This window comes from Bombina bombina, chromosome 8 (genome assembly GCF_027579735.1).
Source record: "Bombina bombina isolate aBomBom1 chromosome 8, aBomBom1.pri, whole genome shotgun sequence".
NCBI classification, from domain to species: domain Eukaryota; kingdom Metazoa; phylum Chordata; class Amphibia; order Anura; family Bombinatoridae; genus Bombina; species Bombina bombina.
Window position 1 is genome coordinate 92,611,728 of NC_069506.1, and position 20,911 is coordinate 92,632,638.

A 20,911-nucleotide genomic window follows, 5' to 3' on the forward strand; every position below is an offset into this window, starting at 1 on the left:
TCACAGAAACCTGACATTTTAACAGGGGTGTGTAGACTTTTTATATCCACTGTATATATAGATATATCTCTATATATATCTGAATGACTTTCGGGCACTGGACATGTCCATCTAAAATTTACCGGGCCTTGAGTCACTTGGGTTGAGATTGATCTAAAAAAATCTCAGAAGTACCCTAAGGCCCCTCAATCAATTTTAGAAAGGCAAATATTAGCTTGAAAGCTGTTAATCACGCTATGCTTAGTTCTGGATCTGAAGAAAAGACACATGCATTAAAACATAAAACCAAAGATTTTGCATAACTAGTCTCTATGCTGGCGAGTTTTTGATTATCAAATGAAGCAAAAATATGGTATATGCAACTGTTTTAGTAGCGTAGCCTGACGCTATTAATTTTTTTCATATGACAACAATGTTTGCATACAGCATTCACCAAATGGTCAAGAGGGAAATTAGTAGTGCAAATGTACAGTTTGTAATTTATCCTCAGACACTCATTCAGATTCTGCTTTTGCCTCAATATAGTCTTCCTTTCAAATCCACTGCAAAGGTCAAAAGAGTTTTCCCGCTTCCTGCCTTGTTTCTAGCCTTATTTACGGCTAGATTTAGAGTTTTGTCGGTACCGACCCGCGTAGCTAACGCTGGCTTTTTTCTGGCCGCACCTCTAAAATAACTCTGGTATTGAGAGTCCACAGAATGGCTGCGTTAGGCTCCAAAAAGGGAGCGTAGAGCATAATTTAACGCTACTGCAAGTCTCGATACCAGAGTTGCTTACGGACGCGGCCAGCCACAAAAACGTGCTCGTGCACGATTCCCCCATAGGAAACAATGGGGCTGTTTGAGCTGAAAAAAAACCTAACACCTGCAAAAAAGCTGCGTTCAGCTCCTAACGCAGCCCCATTGTTTGCTATGGGGAAACACTTCCTACGTCTGCACCTAACACTTATTAAACACTAATCTGCCGCCCCCGCTATCGCTGACCCCTGCATATTATTATTAACCCCTAATCTGCCGCTCCGTAAACCGCCGCAACCTACATTATAGCTATGTACCCCTAATCTGCTGTCCCTAACACCGCCGACCCCTATATTATATTTATTAACCCCTAATCTGCCACCCACAACGTCGCCCCCACCTGCCTACACTTATTAACCCCTAATCTGCCGAGCGGACCGCACCGCTACTATAATGAAGTTATTAACCCCTAATCTGCCTCACTAACCCTATAATAAATAGTATTAACCCCTAATCTGCCCTCCCTAACATCGCCAACACCTAACTTCAATTATTAACCCCTAATCTGGCGACTGGAGCTCACTGCTATTCTAATAAATGTATTAACCCCTAAATCTAAGTCTAACCCTAACACTAACACCCCCCTAAGTTAAATATAATTTTAATCTAACGAAATTAATTAACTCTTATTAAATAAATTATTCCTATTTAAAGCTAAATACTTACCTGTAAAATAAATCCTAATATAGCTACAATATAAATTATAATTACATTGTAGCTATTTTAGGATTAATATTTATTTTACAGGCAACTTTGTAATTATTTTAACCAGGTAAAATAGCTATTATATAGTTAAGAACTATTTAATAGTTACCTAGTTAAAATAATAACAAAATTACCTGTAAAATAAATCCTAACCTAAGTTATAATTAAACCTAACACTACACTATCAATACATTAATTAAATACAATATCTACAAATAACTACAATGAAATAAACTAACTAAAGTACAAAAAATAAAAAAGAACTAAGTTACAAAAAATACAAAAATATTTACAAACATAAGAAAAATCTTACAACAATTTTAAACTAATTACACCTACTCTGAGCCCCCTAATAAAATAACAAAGCCCCCCAAAATAAAAAAATGCCCTACCCTATTCTAAATTACTAAAGTTCAAAGCTCTTTTACCTTACCAGCCCTGAACAGGGCCCTTTGCGGGGCATGCCCCAAGAAATTCAGCTCTTTTGCCTGTAAAAAAAAACATACAATACCCCCCCCCAACATTACAACCCACCACCCACATACCCCTAATCTAACCCAAACCCCCCTTAAATAAACCTAACACTAAGCCCCTGAAGATCTTCCTACCTTATCTTCACCATACCAGGTTCACTGATCGGTCCAGAAGAGCTCCTCCGATGTCCTGATCCAAGCCCAAGCGGGGGGCTGAAGATGTCCATGATCCGGTAGAAGTCTTCATCCAAGCGGGGCAGAAGAGGTCTTCCATCCGATTGAAGTCTTCATCCAAGCGGCATCTTCTATCGTCATCCATCCGGAGCGGAGCGGCAGCATCCTGAAGACCTACGACACGGAACATCCATCCTGGCCGACGACTGAACGACGAATGACGGTTCCTTTAAATGACGTCATCCAAGATGGCGTCCCTCGAATTCCGATTGGCTGATAGGATTCTATCAGCCAATCGGAATTAAGGTAGGAATATTCTGATTGGCTGATGGAATCAGCCAATCAGAATCAAGTTCAATCCGATTCGCTGATCCAATCAGCCAATCAGATTGAGCTTGCATTCTATTGGCTGTTCCGATCAGCCAATAGAATGCAAGCTCAATCTGATTGGCTGATTGGATCAGCCAATCGGATTGAACTTTATTCTGATTGGCTGATTCCATCAGCCAATCAGAATATTCCTACCTTAATTCCGATTGGCTGATAGAATCCTATCAGCCAATCGGAATTCGAGGGACGCCATCTTGGATGACGTCATTTAAAGGAACCGTCATTCGTCGTTCAGTCGTCGGCCAGGATGGATGTTCCGTGTCGGAGGTCTTCAGGATGCTGCTGCTCCGCTCCGGATGGATGACGATAGAAGATGCCGCTTGGATGAAGACTTCAAATCGGATGGAAGACCTCTTCTGCCCCGCTTGGATGAAGACTTTTACCGGATCATGGACATCTTCAGCCCCCCGCTTGGGCTTGGATCAGGACATCGGAGGAGCTCTTCTGGACCGATCGGTGAACCTGGTATGGTGAAGATAAGGTAGGAAGATCTTCAGGGGCTTAGTGTTAGGTTTATTTAAGGGGGGTTTGGGTTAGATTAGGGGTATGTGGGTGGTGGGTTGTAATGTTGGGGGGGGGTATTGTATGTTTTTTTTTTTACAGGCAAAAGAGCTGAACTTCTTGGGGCATGCCCCACAAAAGGGCCCTGTTCAGGGCTGGTAAGGTAAAAGAGCTTTGAACTTTAGTAATTTAGAATAGGGTAGGGCATTTTTTTTATTTTGGGGGGCTTTGTTATTTTATTAGGGGGCTTAGAGTAGGTGTAATTAGTTTAAAATTGTTGTAAGATTTTTCTTATGTTTGTAAATATTTTTTTATTTTTTGTAACTTAGTTCTTTTTTATTTTTTGTACTTTAGTTAGTTTATTTCATTGTAGTTATTTGTAGATATTGTATTTAATTAATGTAATGATAGTGTAGTGTTAGGTTTAATTATAACTTAGGTTAGGATTTATTTTACAGGTAATTTTGTTATTATTTTAACTAGGTAACTATTAAATAGCTCTTAACTATTTAATAGCTATTGTACCTGGTTAAAATAATTACAAAGTTGCCTGTAAAATAAATATTAATCCTAAAATAGCTACAATGTAATTATAATTTATATTGTAGCTATATTAGGATTTATTTTACAGGTAAGTATTTAGCTTTAAATAGGAATAATTTATTTAATAAGAGTTAATTAATTTCGTTAGATTAAAATTATATTTAATTTAGGGGGGTGTTAGTGTTAGGGTTAGATTTAGCTTTAGGGGTTAATACATTTATTAGAATAGCGGTGAGCTCCGGTCGGCAGATTAGGGGTTAATAATTGAAGTTAGGTGTCGGCGATGTTAGGGAGGGCAGATTAGGGGTTAATACTATTTATTATAGGGTTAGTGAGGCGGATTAGGGGTTAATAACTTTATTATAGTAGCGGTGTGGTCCGCTCGGCAGATTAGGGGTTAATAAGTGTAGGCAGGTGGAGGCGACGTTGAGGGGGGCAGATTAGGGGTTAATAAATATAATATAGGGGGGGGCGGAGCCTGGCTACAGCTACGATGGCTGTGTAACTCCGGTGCTCCGCAAGAAGGGACTCTCCTAAAGCTACCCTGGAGTAGTTAAATCTAACTAAAAACTGACCAACAGTGACCTGGGGCAACCCTAACCTATGTAGAGGCTGTAGATCGAAGATCACCTCCATACAGTGACCGCAAGGAACAGCGTGGCCTCTCGAGAGACGAGAGGCCTCACAGTCTATCACCAGCCTGCCTGCAAGCCAACGGACCGACCGCAACACAGCCGCGGTCTTCTGTATACAAGGCACAACCTGACTGCAGCGGACAAGCGACCGAGCGCTACAAGGCACTGAGACAACCTGTGACCAAGGGGCCCTTCACCATCGCCGCCCGGACACAGTTTCAACACAGTCAACCATAAAAGGTATCTACCTGCTCTAAATCTGACCTAACGGTCCTTCATAGCTTCACAGCCCACAAGTACACCTACAAGGGCCGAGGCGGTGACAGCTGCTTCAATTGAGACTAACACACAAGACAAATAAGTAAATTGAAAGGAAAGGGGAACCGGGGCAGACGCCATTATTGCGGCCTGCTTTGTGCTATAGAAACTACGCAACCCGCCCACGGACAGTGTTAAAATATGACACGGGCATAGACAGAAACACTGTAAAAGGCAGAGTTAGGTGAGGCATCCTTCACTCACTAGATATATCACAGTTTATGCTAACATAAATCACTTCCTACCTACCCCAGAAAACAGCTAATAGCCAGTGAAGGGAGAAGAAGTAAAAGCTACACGTATAGGCGAAAATTCAATCACCCACCTCATAACCCCTCTAAACAAGCAAGGACAGCAATATAATACAGCAAGACAGAAGAACACAAGGAGTGTACACCATATCAAGTTTTATTGAGGTTTATCCCGCAAAACATATAAGGCGGTTCCACATTGTGCACATAGCAAGCTGCTGGTAAATAGAGGTCTGGACTATAAGCTGCCCCTTATCTGTTTCATAAGCAACTTTAGGTTATTCACACTGAAGCTACACTGTAATTAACCATACAATGATGGCGGCTAGAAGAAATACAAAAACAGACAAAAACTTAAAGCAAGGCACAACTAAATCCCACACCATGCCGTCTTTTTTTGCCACGGAGCACCCATCGCCTCCGATGACTTCTCAAAATAAACATATCTCTTCGCCAACCCCAGACGGCCACATAGCCGAATCCTCACCCTCACTCAACATCCCAGAAAATATCCCCTCCTCGCTACTATCCCAATTTGCGACAAAACAAGAAATATCCGCTATATTTAGAACATGCCTCCGCGAAGAATTAATGGAGATGAAACAAGAATTACACAATTTTGGTTCCAGAGTGGATATGATAGAAGCAGAAACAGAGGAAGTGAGGGAAGACATTCAAAGATTAGAGGAAAAGACGTCAAAGCATCAAGATACAATTACCGCTTTAATGGATAAGATCGACGATCTAGAGAACAGGAGCAGGAGAAAGAACCTAAGGCTCCGCGGTATTCCTGAGTCCGTTCTACCGAAAGACTTTCATGAATATTTACAATCCCTCTTTACCTCCATAAAGGACTCCGCTTACCCAGATAACATACTATGGGTAAGAGCTCACAGAGCCCTCAGACCCAAACCTCCAGAAAATGCTCCCCCCAGGGACATCATCATTAGATTTAAGAACTTCCTTGAAAAAGAAATGTTATTAAATCAATCCCGCAAACGACAACCTGTCAGATTTAGAGGCAACGTTGTACAGTTTTTCCAAGACCTCTCCACAAGAACTCTACAGATAAGAAAATAATTTCTTCCTCTCACAACCACACTCCGCAACAAAAAGATCCCATACAGATGGGGCTTCCCAGTCCATCTAATGGTAATACAAAATGACCGTCGATACACCTGTCACTCACCTGATGACATCTCATCTTTCTGCAAAGAACTGGGTATAGATCAACCCTCAGTGATGCCCTCTGCCCTTCCTCCTATTTCAGCACTACCTAAGAGACCAAAACCTAGCTCCACGAGATGGCAGACTAAGATGCCACGAACAATCTCTGATCACAAACAAACTGGAAGATGCAACGAGGAAACTACACAGGAGTCCCCCGGTCGCCTCAACTCTGAAGATGACTGATTACAAAACCTTTTGATTTGCTATCTGACATTGAAATGTACTGGTTGCTTTTCTAGATATACCCCAGAGTCACCTGTTCCCAGGAGGGTAAGAATCTAATTCAAGTAACACTGTTTAAATTATGTCTAATTAGATCATAACAATCTGACCTCCCCCCCATCCTCCCCCCCCCCCTCCCTTTCCCCCCTCCCTTCGCCCCCCCCCTTTTTTCCTCCCCCCTCTTCCCTCCCTGCCCCCCCCTCCTCCCGTCCTCCCCACTCCCCTCCCCCCCCCTTCCCTCCCACCCCCTACATGTCTTGCCCCATTAGCTTGGACATACCTAATGGTATGTTGCCCTAGGTCACCCTAGAATCTCAAAATCTAAGAATCTACCCCAGATGCTTACAAAGACTTTCCCCCACCCTCGGACAATTTGTTGTGAGGGAGGGGATGACCAAGTTTTACCACTATGAGTCCCATTCTCTTGTATTGTTCCCCTAAAGGACTTTTTCTCTAATTTATGTCTATTGTTAGACTTAGAGATATGTTTGTATTTTTTTTTATGTTTATGTTTTCAGAATATGTTCACAATGCTTATTTTGCTTTTTCCAGACAATGTGAAGGCTATGAAAAAATGTGTACTCATTGTGCAATTGAGACTTACTCATGTATTATCAATATAATGTATATTCCACTCTATCTATCCCACATACACTTACTCTTACAACATGACAAGTCGGAATAACAAAGACTCTCACCCCTTGATCATTCTATCACAGAATGCAAAGGGTTTAAACTCACCTTGTAAACGCTCTAAGGCAATGATAGATCTAGCAAAGAGAGGCGCAGATATTATTTATCTACAGGAGACTCATTTTAAGAGAAACTGTTATCCTAAATATTTGGGTCGCACGTACACCCAACATTACCATAACACAGGCCCTACCAAAAAATGTGGGGTCAGTATCCTGCTCAAGAAAACATTGCCTTTTACACTTCTGAACAAAATAGCAGACAACGATGGCAGATTTTTAGGTTTGGTAGGCCTCCTGTACGGTAGACCTATAACCCTTGTTAATATATATATGCACCCAACAATACTCCAAAACCTTTTTTTAATAAACTATTTAGCAGACTGCTGGACACCTCAAAGGGCCCGATTTATCTGGGAGGAGACTTTAATTTTCCACTCCAACCACAGTTAGACAGCACTAACCCCTACAACAATCCCAATACGAAATTCCTTACATACTTCTGGAAACACCTCAAACTGCACAATTTATATGATACATGGCGATACTTACATCCGGAAATCAGGGATTACACGTTTTATTCTTATCCCAATAAGTCATATAGTCGAATCGACTATATTTTCGCTAACCAGATAGGCCTATCCCATATCACCAAATGTGAAATCACACCTACCCCATGGTCAGACCATTCTGCAGTCCAGTTACACATTAATTGGCCAGAACGCAACACTAACCACAGTCATTGGATGCTGGATGATACTCTCCTAAATAATGTAGAAAATGTTACGAAAATAGATAAAACCATAGAGGAATACTTTCTTATCAACTCCCCTTCTACACCCAATCAGTTTGCAGTCTGGGAGGCACACAAGTGCTTCCTTAGAGGCGAATTTATCAAATTGAAAGCTCAGATCAACAAGACACAAAGGCAACAATATTTAAACCTTACCTCCAAACTCTCACATTTGTCCCTCCAACATAAACTATCCCCGACAGATTCCTCTATTCTAAATGAAATCGAGGTGATACGGAAAGCACTAGACGATTTTCTTCAAATAGAGTACATTACACTAAAAAGGAAAACAAATAGCTTATTTCACTTTGAGGGAAACAGAGCAGGCAAATACCTGGCCAGAACCCTTAGAAAAAAGAAACTTAAGTCATACATATACGAAATACGCACTCCAGGCAAACCTTCTCAGAAAACCACCCCAGACATTCTCAAAGAATTCCACTCCTTCTATTCAAATCTATATAATATACACTCTGAAATTCCCTTAGACCAACTCTCACAGGATATCTCTAAATTTCTCCAAGGGTGCCCGCTCCCATCCATTGATAAAACACAATTGAAGGATCTTAATTCACCTATTACCCCACAAGAAGTCACATTTGCGATACAGGAGTTAAAAACGGGGAAAAGTCCAGGCCCCGATGGATTCTCCGCAAAATATTACCAGACGTTCCGAAACACTATCATACCACACTTAACAAAGCTATTTAATTCTATAATAGATGGAGAGTTGTTTCCTCCTTCCATGCTAGAGGCACATGTGGTCGTGCTTCCAAAACCGGGTAGGCCAGCCACAACACCTTCTAACTTTCGGCCCATCTCATTGTTAAATCTAGATATTAAACTTTATGCGAAAATCTTGGCCACTCGTATGAACAAAATTATCCCTGACATTATACATACAAACCAAGCAGGTTTTACCCCTCGTAGAGAAGCCCGAGACAACACCATTAAAATACTGAATATTATTGAATATGCCACAACTAACAATATCCCCTCCATAATTTTATCACTAGACGCTGAAAAGGCGTTTGATCGCCTCAGTTGGCCTTTTCTAATACAGACCTTGAAAAAGTTTGGATTTGATGACCAATTCACCCATATGATCTTTGCACTATACAATAATCCCACAGCCAAAATAAAATTAAACGACTCCCTATCCCTCCCTTTCCATATAAACAACGGTACTAGACAAGGCTGCCCGCTCTCTCCAACACTGTTTATCCTAACTATGGAAACCCTCGCAGCATATATCAGATCCACACCCTCGATCAATGGTATCTCCATAGGACAACAAGAATATAAAACATCCTTATACGCGGATGACATCATCCTCACACTCACGAACATTCCCACTTCCATCCCACCACTGATACTTCTATTTCAAGAATATGGGATGTTGTCCAACTTTCGTATTAACCATACAAAATCAGAATTCATTAACTTAGGGACACCTCAAGAGGATCTATGTATATTAAACTTACATAAATTCAAATATCAACCAATAGCAATCAAATATCTAGGAATCCTGATCTCCCCCCGCTTACAAGAGTTAGTCCCTCTAAATTTCAACTCCCTGAAATCCCACGTCAGCGCCACACTACACTCCTGGGCCAACAAACCAGTCTCTTGGTTGGGAAGGATAAACGCTATTAAAATGGTGATACTCCCTAAAATTCTATATGTCATGCAGGCATTACCCATCCCTATCCCCGACTCCACTATCTTCTCCTTACAGAAGCTTATCAATGCGTACATCTGGAGCCATAAGCGCCCCCGGATTGCTACACAAACTTTATATTGCCCCAAGCTAGAAGGAGGGCTGGGAGTGCCCAATATACTATTGTATAGATACGCTACCTTCCTTACCAGGATAGTGGACTGGAGTAGACATGCACAACACAAAGAATGGGTGGGCTTAGAGCAGGAAATCGCAAGAGAAGGCCAACTGGGAGGGAGATGTTGGCTCACAACAACAAAACGTGAAAGGAATACTACAGAACTTCCATTTCTAGTTAAAGAAACACTTAATGTATGGGGAAAAATCTTAAGAGGATATAAATCTATCTCTACAACTCATTCGCCCCTAACACCTTTCATAGGCAATCCAGAAACTCCATACCAACCTCCCCCTCGTCACAGTAATAACCCCACCCTTACCCAGGTACTACCTCATTACTCACTTATACAAAACGGTAAATTAAAGCCCAAGGAAGAACTGTTTGACATAATGGGACCGGCCATAAATAACTGGCTCATATACCACCAACTAACACACTATCTCGCAACTCACGCAGAGAGACATAATCTGACCCGACCCCTAACTCCATTTGAATCCTTATGCTACCTACCTTTTCCGACAACAGGCATCCTATCCACATCGTATAAACTACTAATCACACACCGATCACTCCACCCTCCATCTTACACCGTGAGCTGGGAGAGAGAATTAAGTGAACAACAATCACCTAAGACATGGAAAACAATTTATAAACATATGAGTTCATCTGCTTCCTCTATGAATATAACAGAAATGAACATGAAACTTCTCTGTAGATGGCACTACACCCCAGACAAACTGGGAAGAGGATGCACAGAAAGAGGCACCTTCCTCCATATTTGGTGGTCATGCCCGATCGCCCAATCTTATTGGTCAGATATTAGGGAGGAAATAAGATTAGTGATAGGTACGCATCCCCCATTCACTCCGTGGACCTTTCTTTTTAACTACCTGCCACAGACATCATGCTCATTGCGTCTTAAACTCCTTATTGTAATGATTAATGCAGCTAAAAGGTACATCCCATACTATTGGAAACAACCTAAGTTACCATCTATACCATTCTGGCGAGATAGAGTTTCCACTGCCATAGCCATGGAACAATACCACTACACAAAACAACATAAAATGGAAGAATTTTTATCCATTCGTCTACTCTGGGAGGAATACCTCTACTCCTTGAAACCCACTGCAGTACTAAATACATGTAATTAGGACCTAGGCACGTACACACACATACCAAACTAGACCTTCTTATTGATATTCATAGTCAAAGACAGACAGACATATTCTGGACCGGTTCCTTTTTCCTTTTCTTCCTTTTTTTTTTGTTGTTTCTCCTTTTGAATTCTTGTTGTGTGAATTGTTATAACTTATATTAAGAGAGATCAAGTTGTTTATCCAATTTTGGCTGGAAGAGTTACGACATGCTTACCGAAGGACATTCTTCACTTTCTGAGTACCACAAAAAGTGTAACTACTTCTGATTATACCCTATCTTTAATGATGCTACTGTTTGTTCTTATGCACCATGATTAAGCTGTATTACTACTGAGTATTGTACATTTTAACTTGATACAATAAAGATCTTCAAAACTTAAAAAAAAAATAAAAAAAAATAAATAAAAAAAAAATAAATATAATATAGGGGTCGGCGGTGTTAGGGGCAGCAGATTAGGGGTACATAAGGATAACTTAAGTAGCGGCGCTTTGCGGTTGGCAGATTAGGGGTTAATTATTGTAGGTAGTTGGTGGCGACGTTGTGGGGGGCAGATTGGGGGTTAATAAATATAATACAGGGGTCGGCGGTGTTAGGGGCATCAGATTAGGGGTACATAAGTATAATGTAGGTGGCGGTCGGCAGATTAGGGGTTAAAAAAATTTAATCGAGTGGCGGCAATGTGGGGGGACCTCGGTTTAGGGGTACATAGGTAGTTTATGGGTGTTAGTGTACTTTAGAGTACAGTAGTTAAGAGCTTTATGAACCGGCGTTAGCCCAAAAAGCTCTTAACTCCTGACTTTTTTCTGCGGCTGGAGTTTTGTCGTTAGATTTCTAACGCTCACTTCAGCCACCACTCTAAATACCGGAGTTAGAAAGATCCCATTGAAAAGATAGGATACGCAATTTACGTAAGGGGATCTGCGGTATGGAAAAGTCGCGGCTGAAAAGTGAGCGTTAGACCCTTTTTTGAATGACTCCAAATACCGGCGGTAGCCTAAAACCAGCGTTAGGAGCCTCTAACGCTGGTTTTCACGGCTACCGCCAAACTCTAAATCTAGGCCTTGGTTTGCATTGCAATACACTTCAAATCCAAACGCACCTTTGCGTGCGCTGGTATTACGAGTAGAGAACAAACATTGCGAAAGCGCAATTTTGCACTACACTCGTAATCTGGCCCTTTGTGTTTCATTTACCTTTAATATGTTCATATATTATGTTTTACACTAATTAATATTATTATCCATGTTAAAAAGTTCTTATTGTGTATTTTTGTTTTCTTTTTACAGCTTCAACGTGTAAAGCCAGTGAAGGAGAAATCAGGAGACCAGTCTCCGGCCATGGAAGGAGCTGTACAGCTTCTAAGTCGGGATTGCCATAGCATATCTCACAATTCTAAGCGGCATTACCACGATGCCTTTGTCTGCATGAACAGAATGCGCCAACGGGGTCTTCTTTGTGACATAGTGCTTCATGTGGGGACCAAGGAAATCAAAGGCCACAAAGTGGTGCTAGCCTCATGCAGCCCTTATTTTCATGCCATGTTTACTAGTAAGTGTACTTGAATATTTATTATTTTATTATATTGTCACCATCTGTTCAATAAACATAAGATGTCTAAAGTGTAACAGTAATAAGAGATCATAACAGACACATTAAAGATTTATGAGACATTAGTAATACCGTAGACAGAGATGGAAACGTTTTTGCGGTATAGGTAATATACAGATAAAAGGGACAGTAAACACATTGTAATTACACAAAATTTCTATTGTCTTCTTAAAGAATAACAGGAGCTAAATAGAAATATTTTTAAATAAATTAATATCGAGTTTGCTCCTTCTATTTTTAAAAAGCCAAACTCCTCCCTCCATTTGCCTCATTTAAAGGAGAAACTCTAAACTTAAAGGGACATGAAACCTAACATTTTTCTTTCATTATTCAGATAGAGAATACAATTCTAAACAACATTCCAATTTACTTCTATTATCTCATTTGCTTCATTCTTTAGGCATCCTTTGTTGAAGAAATACCAATGCATGTAAGCCAATCAAACTAGCCATCTGTATACAGCCAACAATTAGCAGATACTGAGCATATTTAGATATGCCTTTCAACAAAGGATACCAAGTGAATGGAGCTAATTAGATGAGATAAATTGGAAAGTTGTAAAAAAAAATCCAAGCTCCTCCTAAATCGTGAAAGAAAAAAAAAATTGGGTTTCATGTCCCTTTAAGTCTGCAGACAACAAGGCTAGTCATTGTCAGTATATTTATTAAAAATCTTCAGTAGTGCTCTCCAAATAATATATTAGTCTATGGCAGGGTTATAACACAATATATTTAAATAATTATCCTGTAAAATAAACCCTCAATCAATATGCATCTATTAGAAACCATAAAATTAATATAAATATCTGAGTTTTTTTATTTAGTTAATATCTATGAGCATATTGGAATATATTTGCAATACCAGAACATGAAACAATATTATATGCGTTTAAAACTATTAAGATATGCTATACTTCTTACAAAGCCCAGAAAAGTTTACCTTTAAAAACCAGCCTTATTTACAAATAGCCTTTCATTCAGTTAAAACAATGAAATTCTAAGATATTTAGCTGCTAACATTCAAGCAATACACTCAGTTATTTAACGACAATTTACTCGAACACAATTCTAATTAGGATACTAAAAATACATATATTCTTACTGTGAACAATTGCTTTAAATGAATTTCTTAGCATACAAAAGATAAACTTGATCCTACACAGGGCTATGAATATAAGCAAAATATAGACTATTCTCTTTAAATCTATTTATTATAACTGGACTATGTTCTTACCAATAATTATATATATATATATATATATATATATATATATATATATATATATATTTATATATATATATATATATATATATATATATATATATATATATATATATATACACACACACATACACACTTTAACAGATGATATTCAGCTTCAAGACTTGTCCCACCTCATATAAAATAAGTGTAATTGCAATGGATCAGGAGAAGTATGGCCCACTTTGTTTTATAGTTTGACTGTCTCCCACGCAACAGTTCAGTCAGTTACAAAATCAGCAGCCAGTCTCTTTTCCTATCCTGCATACAATCTTATATTCTTTTAATCATTGGTGTGGAATATGGGTGGCCCTTAGGAACCTGCTTTGTTATTGGCCCTTACGAAGCTGAACATGTTCACCATGGAAACGCATCTTTTGAATAGTTAATTCCCTTAACTGTCCTACTGGATTTTGGCCACTCTGGGGCAATAGACATACAACACAGCAATACATTTAACCAGCATTTTTAACAACTTAATTTTTTTCTATGAAGTGGTTATTCATTAGACTATAACTCTCTGCAACAATTATTCACAATATTTGTTTTAGATAGGGTAGTATCTTATGAATTTTCTGATCATTTTGATATGAAACATCAATATATTATATTGAAACAATTTATATTGCTAACTATTCAAGATTAATGGCATTTATATATCTGTTATATATGTATTCACACAATTACAGCATGTTTTACATTTCTAACAAATTCTGCATGCATGAATTATTATATGTCTGAGAAATATAGAGACACAGCGGTTATTATTCCATACAGACGATCTTGTATTTAGTATCTTTTAGCCCCATCTGGAACATAGAAAACAACATGTTATATATCATCCAAACATGGGAATATCACAATTGCTATTCAGTCTATACAGATTTAAATCTATCTCCCAGATATATATTCAATATAGTCTGGGGCATACATTTGATATGTTTACCTGCAATATTATCAATGTAGTTATTATTCAATACAGTAATTACCCCCTTAATATAATATGTCCAGGCTCAATATATATACATATATGGGTTATTTGAATTATTTCAAACATACACATGAAACTATTGGCATTATTTCTTTTTCAAAATATATTTATTATATATATATATATATATATATATATATATATATATATATATATATATATATATATATATATATATATATATATATATATATATATATATATATATAAAATCATAATTATGATTAAGGGCATCTGAGCCCGAAACGTCATGGATTTTTGTGTCTTGGTACAATAAAACAGATATTTGTGTACAAGTGGAGGTGCTGCTTGAATTTTTTGTATACATTTATTTAATTTGGGGATATGACACTTCATTCTCCCTCTATGACTTGTAGTTGGGACCTAGGATGACATGCCCGCAATTGATTGATATGGACCCATTTATCTATGGAACTTTCATTTTTGGGGATCCGTATTTTATAGGCCACTGGAGATATTTCTCTTGTAAGATGTATCGAGTCCACGGATTCATCCATACTTGTGTGGGATATTCTCCTTCCCAATAGGAAGTGGCAGAGAGAGCACCAACAGCATTCTCTCTGCCTGCTTAACTGCTAGGAAGGGCAAAGTGAATGTGGTGACAAAAATGTTAGTTTTTATTTTCTCAAGCAAAAGTTTGTTATTTTAAATGGGGACGGTGTGTACTATTTACTCTCTGGCAGAAAAGGGATGAAGATTTCTACAAGGAGGATGATGATCTTAGCATTTTGTAACTAAGATCCACTGCTGTTCTCACAAGGGCTGAAGAGTAAAGGAAAACTTCAGTTGGGGGAACAGTTTGCAGGCTAAACTTCATTAAGGTATGTTCAGTATATTTTTTTCTAGACAGACTGTTATTTCTAGAAAAGGCTGGCAATATCCCCATGAGGAAAAGGTAAGCTGTATTCAGTAAAAGAGGAATCCAAACTTGCATAAAGGGCTCATTAGTTACTGGTGACACTGATAGGAAAACACGTTTTTGTTCAATTGCAAATATAACTTTTTTGAGGGACTTTAAGGGGTCTTGTGGCTTGTTTAAGGCGTTATTAACCCACATGGCTAGTTTAAGAAACACTTTGTGGTGTTTCTTTTAGGCCCCATTACTTCAAGTGAGGTGGGAGGGGCCTAGTTTCTTTACCTAAGAAACATCCAGCTACTTCTCCAGAGGTTCCTGCTGTATTTGAGGGCTGTAAAGAGGTTTGTTTCCCACAAATCGTTCCTAAAGAGCAGGTAGGCGCCACAGCAGAGCTGTGGCAAGGTGCTGAATGTTATTTTACCGGTTTTTAAGTTTTTTCAATCCGGTTTTTACATTAAGGGGTTAATTGTTTATTTGCATAGTGGTGCAAAGTTACTAAGGCTTTATGATGCTACTGTAAACATTTTGTTTTGTTTATTGCTTTTTTACACTGTTTTGCAGAGTTTGTGCAGCTTTTTTTCTCTTAAAGGCACAGTACCGTTTGTGTTTAAAGAGTTATTTACTTTGATTAAAGTGTTTTCCAAGCTTGCTTGTTACATTACTAGCCTGTTTAACATGTCTGACACCAAGGAAAATCCTTGTTCTATGTGTTTAGAAGCCATTGTGGAACCCCCTCTTAGAATGTGTCCCACTTGCACTGATATGTCTATAAATTATAAAGAGCATATTTCTCTTGTAAGGTGTATCCAGTCCACGGGTTCATCCATTACTTGTGAGATATTCTCCTTCCCAACAGGAAGTTGCAAGAGGACACCCACAGCAGAGCTGTCTATATAGCTCCTCCCCTAACTGCCACCCCCAGTCATTCTCTTGCAACTCTCGACAAGAAAGGAAGTATCAAGAGATATGTGGTGACTTAGTGTAGTTTTTACCTTCAATCAAGAGTTTGTTATTTTTAAACGGTACCGGCGTTGTACTGTTTTACTCTCAGGCAGAAATTAGAAGAAGAGTTCTGCCTGGAGATTTGATGATCTTAGCGGTTTGTAACTAAGGTCCACTGCTGTTCTCACACATAACTGAAGAATATGGGACAACTTCAGTTGGGGGAACGGCCTGCAGATTACCTGCCTTGAGGTATGTTCAGTAATTTTATTTCTAGAGAGATGATATGAGTTCTAGAAATTACTGACAGAGCCTTGTGTACTGAGGTAAGCCTGATGCAGTGATTTAACAGCAACTGGGATCATGCTTACAGAACAGGGTAATACTCATGTTAATACTTATATTACTTAGGGACAAAACGTTTACATGATTTTAAAAAATAGGAAGTTTTTTTCTATGAGGGAGATACATCTTTATTTGGGACCTAGTTTCCACATGGCTAATCAGGCACTCCTAGGAGTACTTTCTTAAGGCCCCTCTGGCATCCAGTACATGGTGGGAGGGGCCTATTTTAGTGCTCTAAATGCGCAGTTTTTATTCAGACTGAGACATCCAGCTTCCCTAGAGGAGTCCTCTGACACCTGAAGACCATTACAAGGGGTTTATTTCTGCACAGAATCGTATATGTGGGCAGGTAGGAGCCTCAGCAGAGCTGTGGCAGGGTGCTCAACTGTCTTTAAACGTTTTTCAATCCGGTTTGGGGCCTAAGGGGTTAATCATCCATTTGCAAGTGGGTGCAATGCTGCTTTAGTCCCTTACACACGCTGTAAAAAATTCAAAGAATTTGCTTTATTTTTTCACTGTTTTGCAGTTTAAGTGTTAGTTTTTTTCTCTTAAAGGCACAGTAACGTTTTTGTTTAATTGCTGTTTTACCTTTATTAAAGTGTTTTCCAAGCTTGCTTGTCTCATTACTAGTCTGTTTAACATGTCTGACATAGAGGAAACTCCTTGTTCAATATGTTTAGAAGCCATGGTGGAACCCCCTCTTAGAATGTGTACCAAATGTACTGAAATTTCTATAAACTATAAAGACCATATTATGGCACTTAAAGATTTATCTCCAGGGGATTGTCTGACTAAAAAAAGGGAGATTATGCCATCTAACTCTCCCCATGTGTCAGAACTTATAACTCCCGCTCAAGAGACGCCAAGTACATCTAGCGCGTCTAATTTGTTTACCTTGCGGGACATAGCGGCAGTTATGAATAATACCCTCACAGAGATATTTTCCAAACTGCCAGGGTTACAAGGAAAGCGAGACAGCTCTGGGGCTAGAACTAATACAGAGCTTTCTGACGCTTTATTGCCTATGTCCGATATACCCTCACAATGCTCAGAAGCCGAGGCAGGTGAGCTTCTATCTGTGGGTGACCCTTCAGACTCAGGGAGGGAGTTACTTCAGCCTGATTCTGAAATGACAGCGTTTAAATTTAAGCTTGAACACCTCCGCTAATTGCTTAGGGAGGTTTTAGCGACTCTGGATGACTGTGACCCTATTGTGGTTCCAGAGAAATTGTGTAAAATGGACAAATACTTTGCAGTGCCTGTTTACACTGATGTTTTTCCAGTCCCTAAGAGGTTTTCGGAAATTATTACTAAGGAATGGGATAGACCAGGTGTGCCGTTCTCTCCCCCTCCTGCTTTCAAAAAGATGTTTCCCATAGATGCCGCCATGCGGGACTCGTGGCAGACGGTCCCTAAGATGGAGGGAGCAGTCTCTACCCTAGCTAAGCGTACAACTATCCCCGTCGAGGACAGTTGTGCTTTCCTAGATCCTATGGATAAAAAATTGGAGGGCCTCCTTAAGAAAATTTTTATACATCAAGGTTTTATCCTCCAGCCTCTTGCATGCATAGCCCCAGTTACTGCTGCAGCGGCTTTTTGGTTCGAGTCTCTCGAGGAGGCTCTGCAGGTAGAGACCCCGTTAGACGATATTTTAGACAGGATTAAAGCTCTTAAATTAGCTAATTCCTTTATTTCTGACGCCGTTTTTCAGTTAACCAAACTAACGGCTAAGAATTCAGGGTTTGCCATTTTGGCACGTAGGGCGCTATGGCTTAAGTCCTGGTCAGCAGACGTTACATCAAAGTCTAAACTTCTTAACATCCCCTTCAAGGGACAGACCCTATTCAGGCCTGGTCTGAAGGAGATCATTGCTGATATTACTGGAGGAAAAGGCCACGCCCTTCCTCAGGATAGGTCCAATAAGTTAAGGACCAAACAGAATAATTTTCGTTCTTTTCGAAACTTTAGGAGTGGCGCAGCTTCAACTTCCTCTAATGCAAAACAAGAGGGAGACCTAACCAGGCTTGGAGCAAGGGTAAGTAGGCCAAGAAGCCTGCAGCTGCCTCTAAGACAGCATGAAGGAGTAGCACCCAATCCGGGACCGGATCTAGTGGGGGGCAGACTTTCTCTCTTCGCCCAGGCTTGGGCAAGAGACATCCAGGATCCCTGGGCGCTGGAAATTGTTTCCCAGGGATATCTTCTAGAATTCAAAGGGTCATCTCCAAAGGGGAGATTTCATATCTCACAACTATCTGTAAACCAGATAAAAAGAGAGGCATTCTTACGTTGTGTTCAAAACCTACTGGTTATGGGAGTGATCCACCCTGTTCCAAGAGAGGAACAGGGGCTGGGTTTCTATTCAAATCTGTTTATAGTTCCCAAAAGAGAGGGAACTTTCAGACCTATCTTGGATCTCAAGATCCTAAACAAATTTCTCAGGGTCCCATCTTTCAAGATGGAAACAATCCGAACCATCCTCCCTATGATTCAGGAGGGTCAATTTATGACTACAGTGGATTTAAAGGATGCCTATCTCCACATTCCGATTCACAGAGATCATCATCAGTTCCTCAGGTTTGCCTTCCTTGACAGGCATTACCAGTTTGTGGCTCTTCCCTTCGGGTTAGCCACGGCACCAAGGATCTTTACGAAGGTTCTAGGGTCCCTTCTGGTGGTTCTAAGGCCGCGGGGCATAGCGGTAGCCCCTTACCTAGATGACATTCTGATTCAGGCGTCAACTCTTCAAATCGCCAAGTCCCATGCGGACATTGTTCTGGCCTTTCTGAGGTCTCATGGGTGGAAAGTGAACATAGAAAAGAGTTCTCTCTCTCCTCTCACAAGAGTTTCCTTCCTCGGAACTCTAATAGATTCAGTAGAAATGAAGTTTTCTGACAGAAGTCAGAATATCAAAGCTTCTAACCTCTTGCCGTGTTCTTCATTCCACTCCTCGGCCATCAGTGGCTCAGTGTATGGAAATGATCGGCCTAATGGTAGCGGCAATGGACATAGTTCCGTTTGCCCGCCTACATCTCAGACCACTGCAACTTTGCATGCTCAACCAGTGGAATGGGGACTACACAGATTTGTCTCCTCTGTTAGATCTAGATCAAGAGACCAGGGATTCTCTTCTCTGGTGGTTATCTCGGGTCCATCTGTCCAGAGTGGACTATAGTGACGACAGATGCCAGCCTTCTGGGCTTGGGCGCAGTCTGGAACTCCCTGAAGGCTCAGGGTTCGTGGACTCAGAAGGAAGCCCTCCTTCCGATAAACATTCTGGAACTAAGAGCGATATTCAATGCTCTTCAGGCTTGGCCTCAACTAGCTGTGGCCAAGTTCATCAGATTTCAGTCGGACAATATCACGACTGTAGCCTATATCAACCATCAGGGGGGAACAAGGAGCCCCCTGGCCATGATGGAGGTTTCCAAGATAATTCTATGGGCAGAGATTCACTCTTGCCATCTCTCAGCTATCCATATCCCAGGAGTAGAGAACTGGGAGGCGGATTTTCTAAGTCGGCAGACTTTTCATCCGCAGGAGTGGGAGCTCCATCCAGAGGTTTTTGCCCAGCTGATTCATCTATGGGACAAACCAGAACTGGATCTGATGGTGTCTCGCCAGAACGCCAAGATTCCTCGTTACGGGTCCAGGTCAAGGGATCCCCAGGCGACGCTGATAGATGCTCTAGCAGCGACCTGGTCCTTCAGCCTGGCTTATGTGTTTCCACCATTTCCTCTCCTCCCTCGTCTAATTGCCAAGATCAAGCAGGAGAGAGCTTCGGTGATTTTGATAGCACCTGCGTGGCCACGCAGGACTTGGTATGCAGATCTGGTGGACATGTCATCCTTCCCACCATGGATTCTGCTGCTGAGGCAGGACCTTTTGCTACAAGGTCCTTTCAAACATCCAAATCTAGTTTCTCTGCGTCTGACTGCTTGGAGATTGAACGCTTGATTTTATCAAAGCGTGGTTTCTCCGAATCGGTCATTGATACCTTGATTCAGGCTCGGAAGCCTGCCACCAGGAAAATCTATCATAAGATATGGTGTAAATATCTTCATTGGTGTGAATCCAAGGGTTACTCGTGGAGTAAGGTCAGGATTCCTAGGATACTATCTTTTCTCCAAGAAGGATTGGAAAAGGGATTATCGGCTAGTTCCTTAA

At 40.3% G+C, this 20,911-nt stretch overlaps 1 protein-coding gene across 1 annotated transcript in view; it reads left to right on the plus strand.

Moving 5' to 3' along the window:
- The first annotated feature begins 12,025 nt into the window (after positions 1-12,025).
- The window catches only part of KLHL17 (kelch like family member 17), a 607,468-nt gene continuing 598,582 nt past the window's right edge, over positions 12,026-20,911 (plus strand). The window contains exon 1 of the mRNA XM_053690457.1: positions 12,026-12,272. Coding sequence (XP_053546432.1) covers positions 12,062-12,272 — 211 coding nt within the window. The 5' untranslated portion in view covers positions 12,026-12,061. The remainder of the gene's footprint in view (positions 12,273-20,911) is intronic.